The following is a 9,580-nucleotide window of genomic DNA, read 5'->3' as shown; positions in this document are numbered from 1 at the left end:
CAGCCATGTGCCCTTGGAAGGGCTGAGCACATCCCTGGCTGCTCTCTGGTGTTGATTTGGTGGGGAACATCTGAGCAGCACTGTTTGCTCTGCACCAGCTAGGGGAGAACAGCTGAATTCAGAGAGAACACCTCTGCCCTTGGAGGCTCAGGGGTGAAAGCTGACACTCAGCAAGACTTTAGAAGAAGGAAAACCTCAGATTCAGAGCTGAGGGTTGTGCCTGGGCAGCTTCAGCCAAGCATCTGCTTCAGAATCCTACCTGGAAAGGTGGTTTGGGGGGCACCTAGCAAAGGGCAAGGTGCAGAGTCAGGGTTTGGGGTTGGTTTTTTCGGTCATTAACATGATTCTTCTCCCCCCAGATTGCCTCTTGCCTAAGAAGGAAGTCAGATCTGTACCAGGTTCAACAGGGGATGTATGGAGTCTACTTCCCACACCTGACCACAAGGAAAGTGCATTGACAAAGAGCTGAGGTCTGTTCCCAGACCTGTTCCTCCGTTGATGAAGGGAAAAGAAAATGTTTACCTGTCCTAGGAAATGGTTTAATGAATTATATTTAGCATTTTCCCTGCTCTCAAGGCAACTCTTTGCCCTCTCACACCACCTCCCCCGGGGAGAGCACACCCCCAGGCACAGCAGGGCCTCGCAGCACACAGAGGCAGCACAGGAGGTGAGGGGGCAGGGGTGGGATATTTGCTCAGGACCCCCAGAGCAAAGCAGATGTGACCCCTTTGGGTGTGGCCCAGAGGGCAGGCAGGGTGGCCTGGTAAGCCCTGGGGGCACACAGTAACCCAGGGGGCCCTGCTGCCAGCTGACATCACAGTTCCCTTTGTCAGGTGTTCTGCCCCCAGCCTCACTCGGGGCTGAGTGTCCCCCGGGGGTGGGAGCACTGCTGGCCAGCTCTGCAAGGACCATGAGCTCCACAAGCTGGGGCCCAGGACCCCCCAGAAGCAGGGACTCCCTGCTCCCTTTCTACACTGCTCAGCAGTCACTGGGATCATGCAGCTCTGGGTCAAACATCACCAGCAGCCAGCAGCTGGTGCTGAGAACAGGAGCAGTGGTGATCGACCCAGGCACCAGGAGCTGCAGAGCAGGGTTCTGTGGAGAGGAGACACCCAGGGTGGAAATCAACACAGGGGTGGGGTGCCCCATGGCCTGGCCCCCAGGGGCAGGAGAAAACAGATCTGAAGCTTTCAGGGGAGAGGAAGCCTTGCCCTGCCCCGAGGCTGAGGTGCAGCTGATGCAGAAGGGCATCGTCACCAACTGGGAAGCAGCTGGATGCCTGTGGCAGCATCTGTTTGACCACGAGCTTCAGGTGCCCCCTGAGGAGTATGCCCTGCTCCTCACTGAGCCCCCACTCAGCCCCAGCAGGCACAGAGAGAAGGTGGTGGAGCTGGTGTTTGAGTCCCTGGGCTGCCCTGGCTTCTTCGTCAGCCCGCAGCCTGTCCTCGCCGCCTACGCCCACGGCACAACCAGCGGCCTGGTGGTGGACGTGGGGCACGCTGTCAGCTCTGCTGTGCCGGTCCATGAGGGCTACAGCCTGGCACATGCCACCAAGAAGAGTGAGCTGGCAGGGTCACATCTCTCCTGGCACCTGCTGAAGCTCTTGGAGGACAGAGGGTACGAGCTCAGCAGCGAGGTGGCCAACGTGGTGGAAGACATCAAGCACAAGTGCTGCTACGTTGCTTCCAGCTTGGAGGCTGAGTGCCAGCTCCCACCAGGCAGCTACACCCTGGATTATGCCCTGCCTGATGGCCAGACCATCAGCCTCAGCAAGGAGAGGTTTCAGTGCCCAGAAATACTCTTCAACCCTCCTGCCAACTGGGGCATCCCCTACGGGGGCATCCATGAGATGGCCCAGAGAAGCCTCAGCCAGCTTCCAGAAGAAATGAAGTCAGCCATGTACAAAAACATCCTCCTCTGTGGGGGGTCCTCCCTCTTTGAGGGGCTAGAGAGGAGGTTTCACAGCGAGCTCCTCCAAATCCTGGCCCCCAGCAGCAAGGTCAAAGTGGCTGCCCCAGCCCTGCGCAGGTACTCGGCGTGGACAGGGGGATCCATCCTCAGCTCCCTCCTGAACTTCCAAAGGTGGTGGATCCGCAGGGAGGAGTACACGGAGGAGGGGCCACGCATCGTCCACAGCAGGTGCTACTGAGAGGACACCCACGGGAGAGCTGAGCTTCCTCACAGCTACAGCCCGGGCAGCAGAAGCAATGACTGAGTGCTATCAAGTGTCAGCTGCGCCCCAGCCCTGCACTGAACCCAGCTGAGAGCTTTAGCTGAAAGCCACAGGCTCAGGCTGCAGCTCTAGAGCTGAAGCCAACAAGTGCCCTTGCTCCTCGGGGACACATCTGCCAGAGCATGGCTTCCACAAGGGCAAGCAGCAGCCCCCCTCCCCCCCCAGGCTGGGACAAAGGCTCAGGTGTGATGCTGAAGCCCTGCCCTGAGCTGGCCATGGGTTTGCATAAATTGAAGTGAAACCTCCTGGGCTCCAGTTTGTGTCCACTGCCCCATATCTTACCCCTTGGTACCACTGAGAGGAGCCCAGCCCCATCCTCAGGGCCTCCACCCTGTGGATATTTACAGACACTGCTCAGCTCCCCTCTGGGGCTGCTCTGCTCCAGGCTCTCAGCCCCAGGGCTCTCAGCCTTTGCTCCTCTCAGAGCTGCTCCAGGCCCCTCAGCAGCTTTGTAGCCTCCCCTGGACTCTCTCCAGCAGTTCCCTGTCTCTCTTGAACTGGAGAGTCTAGAACTGGACCCAGTCCTCCAGATGCAGCCTCACTAGGGCAGAGGAGAACCTCCCTTGACCTGCTGGTCTCAGTCTTTTTAATGAACCCCAGAAAATCACTTTCTGGGGTTTAAAACAAGGGAGGCAGGCTCAGAGCCCAACGGGGAGGGGGCAGCTGCCCTGCTGGGTGCTGGAGCCCCACACTCCTCAGCCAGGACTTCAGCACTGGGTTCTGTTTGGGTGCTAAAATGCCTCATTGCACCTCTGTGGGAAGTGAGGGAGGAGGAAACAGGGATGGCAGGGGTCTGAGGTTAGGCAAAGGCTGCAGTAGTTCAGGGGAAAGTCTTTGGTTCTGCTGTCATCTCCCCCTCAGGCTGTGCCAGGTTTGTCTCGCAGTGAGTGTGGGAGGTGTGAACTAGGGCTGCTGAGGTGGTGACGTCCAGAGAGCTCACCATGATGCTCATCAGGTTCCCTACTCAACTAAGGTGTGAGCAAGTACAGTGGAAAAAAAAAACCCCAAACCCAAAGGGAGATAAATTTGTCTTTCAAGAAAAACAAACCAAACCCAAAGCCCAGAGCTGTGAGAGGACCTCCTCAGCAGAAGCTGTTTCAGAGCAGGGAGCTTCGCCTCCGCTCGCCCAGGGCAAGTGTTAACCTTTAGAGGCAGCCTTTCCCCTGCCTCCCCTTTCACTTGGGTGCTTTCCTGGCATCACAGACTGCTGGGGGTTGGAAGGGACCTCACTGAGTGCAGCCCTCCCCCCTGCCAAGGCAGCTCACACAGGAATGCATCCAGAGGGGTGTGGAAAGTCTCCAGAGAAGGAGACTCCACTGCCCCTCTGGGCAGCCTGCTCCAGGGCTCCAGCACCCTCACACCGAAGATGTTTCTCCTCCTGTTGAGGTGAAATTTCCTGGGTTCCAGTTTGTATTCATTGCCCCTGGTCCTATCACAGAGAAGAGCCTGGACCCTCTTCTTGACACCCACCCCTCAGATAGTTGCAAACGTTGCTCAGCTCCCCTCTGGGGCTGCTCTTCTCCAGGCTCCACAGCCCCAGGGCTCTCAGCCTTTCCTCCTCACACAGATGTTCCCAGTCCCTTCCTCATCCTCCTAGCCTCTGTTGGACTCTCTCTGGTACATCCCTGTCCCTCCTGAACCGCAGAGCTCAGGTCTGGACACAATACCCCAGCTGTAGTCTCATCAGCACAGAGTAGAAGGGGAGGAGAACCTCCCTTGCCCTGCTGACCACACTCTTCTTAATGCACCCCAGGAGCCCAGTGGTCTTCCTGGCCACAAGGGCACATTGCTGTCCCAAGGAGAACTTACTCATCCCAGGCAGCAGAGCAGAAAACAAACACAGGAAGAGGTAAACCTGAAGATGAAATGGGGCCTCGAGTTTCTATCACCCAGAGCCTCCTCTTGGGTGCTTGGCATCCCACCCCTGGTGTTCTCATGCAGTGATGTGGTTAACAGGGGGAGTTCTCCTGTTCAGAAGGACACAGACACCCATGCACAATCACAGCCCTCCTCACACCTCTTGTCATGGTGCAACTTGCTGAACTGCAAGCAAGAAACCCTCTGCCAGGCTTCTCCTCTGCCTCGGCAGCACTGCCCTCACACCCAGGGTGCAGAATCACAGAACGCTTTGGGTTGGAAGGGACCTTGAGGACCATCTAGCTCCTTCCAGCTGGAGAGACACCTTCCACTGGATCAGGACAAGGAGAAATCAGATGGAGGTGCCTGGTTTAGTTCTTGCCAGAGGTTTGGGGACTGAGGCTGCCTTTGGGGACAGGTTTTAGTTAGCTGCTGTTTTACTTACACCCAGCCCTAACCCCTCACAACTGCAAAGACTTTCTCAACATCTGAACCTCTCCCTTCCCCCCCCCAAAAAAAAGGGTAAAAATAAGAGTGAGGGAAGGTTTCATTCCCCTAGTGTGTTGCTATTTGAGTAGTTTCTTTGAGGTCAAGGAGTTGTCAAACCTCCCTGGGTCCCTCTGATCTTTGAAGACTCTTATCAAGTACGAGCAAGGCTACGTGCGAGCGACGAGCGATTGTGGTCTCCAGAGGAACTGATATCGGAGAGGCAGAGCAGGGCTGAGGAGCTTCGTGCATTCACACTTCTCACTGGGGTTTGCCTCATCATATTTACAGCCTCCTGGGAGGGTCTTGCTTCTTTTGCTCTTCTTTGGGTTGTTTTTTTTCCCCCTCTTCATAGTTAGGCACAAATTTCAGAGTCTGAGCATCCCGTAAGAGAGAGGAGCTGGAAGGTAGCTACATAAACACTGGCTCCACACACCCGAGACAGCATTGCTGAATGCAGCAGGTTGGAAGGGACCCTCCAAGCTCATCTTGTCCAGCACCCCTGTGGTCAGCAGGGACACCTCCAACTAGAGCAGGCTGCTCAGGACCACATCAAGTCTGAGCTTGAGTATGAACACCCCCAGAGCTCCCTCAGCTGCTCCTCCCCAGCCCTGTTCTCCAGACCCTTCCCCACCTTTGTTGCTCTTCTCTGGACCCACTCCATCCCCTCAATGTCCTTCTTGGAGTGAGGGGCCCAAAACTGAACCCAGGACTCAAAGTGTGGCCTCACCAGTGCTGAGTGCTGGGGGGATGATCTCTGCCCTGGTCCTGCTGGCCACACCATTGCTGATCCAGGCCAGGATGCTGGTGGCCACCAGGGCACACCGTGGCTCATCTTCAGCTGCTGCTGACCAACACCCCTAAGTCCTTTTCTTCTGGGCAGCTTTTCCAGCCCCTCTGCCCCCAGCCTAGAGCCTTCATGGGGTTGTTGAGACCCATGCTACAGAGCAAGGTGAGCTGACCTAGCCCCAGCTCTGCCACCAGGCTGCTGCCTGCACTCACACTTGCTGTGTCCTGCCCAGGGGTGACAAAAGCTGGTCCAGCAGTGACAGGGAAGGGCAGGAGCACAAGGGAAGCAATTTCTTGTGGAGAAATCATTTCTAAGCCACCTTCTCACTATGGGCTGTCCTTGCCTGTTCTGAAGGGAAGGGGACAGAGGGAAGAGGACAGGAAATCGAAGCTCTTGTGGTTTCTTTGAATCTGAAAGCAGCACTGCCTCAAGTTTCACACCTGAAGAGTGGTTGCCACGCTCTGGTTTCCCTTCATGCCAGTGAGTACAGTAGAGCTGACCCCCTCACACTGCACCCCAGGAGCTTCTCTGCCTGCAAGCATCATGCTCTGTCCCTGCCTCTGCACGGACATCACTGACTGCCAGGTTAGAGGGGACCCCACAGATATCTGCTCCAAGCTTTCTAGGTCAAAGTGCAGCTGAAATGAGCTGGCCCAGCACCCTGACAAGCTGAGTTTGAAAACTGTCCAGTGGAGAGGACTCCACTGCTTCCCTTGGGAGTTGATTCCAATGTCCAACTGCTCTCATGGGGAAACATTTTCTTCTGGAGTCCATCAGCAATCTCTCCAGCAGTAACTTGTCCCCATCAGCCCTTGTCTTTTCCATCTGACCCCTTATAGAAAGGGCCATTTCCCTCCCACCCTATCCTGCACAAGCCTCCAGGTCTGTGGAAGATCTTGCACCGGCCCCACAGTGGCTTCCTCAGTGGGAGTCCAGGCTGCTCTCCTCCAAGCCACTGAGGGCTTTGGTCTTAATCCGCAGCTTGTGAGGTAGGGCAACGGAGCTTCGGCCCTTCAAGGGCTCTTCTGGAGGGCAGGGCAGGCTGCCTGGGGGCAGAGGAGAAGCTTTAGGCACTTGTTGCTCATCATCTTCATCCGAGACAGCGCTGAGGCTTTCTCTGCTCACCTCGGCTGGGCGAGGGGAAGGGCACAAGAAGCAGGCACCGTCTGGCAAGGACAGACGGAGAGCACACCTGGCTGGGCAGCGGCCATCGAGGAACAGAGAGCAAACCGGGGGGCTGAAGGACGCCTCCAGCCCCTTGGGCTGCTGAAGGCCAGGCGTACCCACGGGAGCCGGCTTGGAGGCACAGCCCGGGATGTTTCTGGCAGGGCAAAAGGTCTTGCAGGAAAAGCCTCCCGGCTCCAGCACCTCCGGCGCAAAGCTCTCGCTGGCGAGCAAGCAGGAGTCCCCCCCAAAGGGCTCCGCCTCCAGGAGCGGGGAGGCCGCTCCGTGCCCCCCGAAGTAAGCCCCCAGCAGGTGCCACAGGGCCTGCCCCTGGTAGGGGTCTCCGCCGGCGCCGAGGAGCCCGAAGCGCAGCTTGAGGGCCAGCAGCTCGGTGCGCAGGACGGCGTTCTCCCGGCGGAGCGCAGCCAGCTGGCTCTCCATGGCGCAGTCGTTGAGCCTCCTCTTCTCCCGCGAGCGCTTGGCCGCCTCGTTGTTCCTGCGCCGCTTCTCCCAGTACCTGGTGTCCTTCTTCTCGGCCGGCATGAACCTGCGCTGCCGCCGGGAGACCCTGCCCGGCCGGCAGCCCTCGCCCCGCGGCGCCTCGCAGCCCAGCGGCGCCAGGAAGCTCTCCATGCCGGGCAGCTCGGCTGGGTTCTGCCTGCTGGATGGAGAGGAGGGGAGGGGAGAGTCGTAGGATCGGAGAGTCATTGGATCAGAGCGTCATTGGATCACTGGATCATTGGATCACTGGATCACTGGATCACAGTCATAGAATTGTTAGGGTTGGAAGGGACCCCAAGGCTCAGCCAGTTCCAACCCCCTGCCATGGGCAGGGACACCTCACACCACAGCAGGTTGCTCACAGCCACAGCCAGCCTGACCTTCAAAACCTCCAGGCATGAGGTTTCCACCACCTCCCTGGGCAACCTGTGCCAGGCTCTCACCACCCTCCTGGGGAGCAACTTCTTCCTGACATCCAATCTGAATCTCCCCATTTCTAGTTTTGTTCCATCCCCCCCAGTCCTATCCCTCCCTGACACCCTCAAAAGTCCCTCCCCAGCTTTCTTGTAGCCCCCTGCAGATCCTGGAAGGCCACAACGAGGTCTTCTCAGAGCCTTCTCTTCAGACTGAACAGCCCCAACTCCCTCAGCCTGTGATGTTGTGTGCTGGAAAGGTCTAATTGGGATAGAGACTTCTCTGCCTTGGAGGTTCTCCAGCTCTTGGCTGACTATCTCCAGGGATTCATAGGATCATGGAATAGTTGGGGTTGGAAAAGACCTTTAAGATCATCATTTGAAACTGCAATTTTTGAGGCTGGAGATCACAGCATCACAGAATGTTAGGGGTTGGAATGGACCTCGAGAGATCATCCAGTCCAACTCCCCCTGCCAGAGCAGGGTCACCTATACCAGGGCACACAGGAACACACCCAGGTGGGTCTTGAATATCTCCAGAGAGGAAAACTCCACAGCCCTGCTTCAGTAGTGGGTTTGAACCCAATGATCTTCAGAGGTCCCTTCCAACCCCCTACCACTCACAGAATGTTAGAGGTTGGAAGGGACCTGCAGAGATCATCAAGGATCCTTCTGTGACTATGTCAAGGTTCTGGGAGCAAGCAAAGACCAAAACAAAGAACAGCCCTCAGCAGCAAGAGGGTTTGGGGCAATTCCTCTGGCTTGTGATCAAAATCGCTTCTGATCTGCCAGCATCAAAGAGTGAATGTGGAGTGAGTGCTGCTGTGGTTTCTGACAGCGTCAAGAGGCAGAAATTTGTGATCATTTCAGGGCTTAATCACTTACCAGGAATTTCTCAGGTCCCTGTCTGACGTGACTGCTCTGCTGAATGAGTCAAAGATCAACAGGTGGCTTTTTCACTCTCTGAACTCAAAACCCACACCAGGCACAGCAGTCCTCTTCTGGCTCCCTCTGCCCTGTCAGAAGGAGATCCTGTAAGAAGTTTCAAGCTTTACTGTAACCAACACTCAGGGCTTGATGCAGCTGGGAAAGGCAGGAAGGGAAAAGAACCCCCAAAAATAGGCATTTGGGAAGACAGAACAAAGAAGAAACCAAGAACCTGACTGCTCCTTCCTGCAAACTCATTCAGCACATCGGTTTAACCTCTCCCACGCTGATTCCCCACACCTGAATCCACTCTGCCAAGGTGGGAACCTTCTTCGAGACCCCCACTGAGTGCTGTGTGGATCAAAGCAGGTGGAGGTGAGACAGTGAGAGGGGAGGGCTGAGACCAGGAGAAGAGGCAGGAGTCAAACCAGAGGGAGGGCACAGCTCCAGCTCCTTACTTGGAGGTGGGGAAGATCTGGAAGGTGCAAAGCGGGAGGCAGGGGAAGCTCTTTTCGGAGGCAGGCTCTGGCCTTTTAAGGGCAAGGATGAAGATTTAGCTGGGCCAACACATGAGAGCATCAAGTTTTAGGCCACAGAGTCTAAACTACAGCTGCTATTTACATCTGCAGCCCACAAAGTCACACCTAAGCTCACACAATTGTCTTGAGGCGCCTCAGGAGTGCAGGCTCCAGCAAGCAAGCAGAGAAGGTGAGACCCGGCGTGTACCCACAAGGGGAAGCATCAAAAGCAGCAGTGACAGGAGAGCTGTGTTGGTCAAATTATGCAACTGCCACTTCCTAAGCTGCTTTGCTATCTGCTTTGCTGCAGCTAGCAGTGTAGAAGGCAATTGCTGACCTCTTGCCAGCGCATCAGCCACGTTCTGCTCACACCTCGGTGACAAGTGGGAGATGTTCTGCTGAGGTTTCTGTCCAGGCACTTTATCTACCTGGCCAAAAGATCTTCGTTTCTGCTGAAGCTGATTGCCTTCCACTGACTGAAGACCAGCTCAGTGTTCAGAGATTTGGTTCAAACCTACCTTCCCTTCTTTCTCTTCTCTCCACCCAGAGCAGCAAAGCAGAGCAGGCTCTGGTGAATTGTACTTTCCAGCAGCCCTCCAAGAAAAAGTTTGTACCTGACAGGAACTGATTCACTGCAGATCTCGGGGATGATAGCCACTTGGCTTTAATCAAAGCACCAAGCAGCTGCTGA

At 56.3% G+C, this 9,580-nt stretch overlaps 2 protein-coding genes across 2 annotated transcripts; one reads left to right on the top strand and one right to left on the bottom strand.

Annotated features, from left to right (window-relative positions):
* Positions 1 to 910: 910 nt before the first annotated feature.
* On the top strand, positions 911 to 2,149 carry ACTL9 (actin like 9). The gene has a single exon (XM_009910820.2). The coding sequence runs from the start codon at positions 911 to 913 to the stop codon at positions 2,147 to 2,149; it is 1,239 nt and encodes a 412-aa protein (XP_009909122.2).
* Positions 2,150 to 6,287: 4,138 nt separating this feature from the next.
* Positions 6,288 to 7,163, bottom strand: NFILZ (NFIL3 like basic leucine zipper). Its single transcript, XM_054175436.1, has one exon. The coding sequence runs from the start codon at positions 7,161 to 7,163 to the stop codon at positions 6,288 to 6,290; it is 876 nt and encodes a 291-aa protein (XP_054031411.1).
* Between the last annotated feature and the right edge of the window lie 2,417 nt (positions 7,164 to 9,580).

The sequence above is a fragment of the Dryobates pubescens genome, chromosome 31 (genome assembly GCF_014839835.1).
Source record: "Dryobates pubescens isolate bDryPub1 chromosome 31, bDryPub1.pri, whole genome shotgun sequence".
Lineage (NCBI taxonomy): Eukaryota > Metazoa > Chordata > Aves > Piciformes > Picidae > Dryobates > Dryobates pubescens.
Note: the sequence above shows the minus strand (reverse complement) of the source record. Positions and strands in the feature narration are given on the sequence as shown.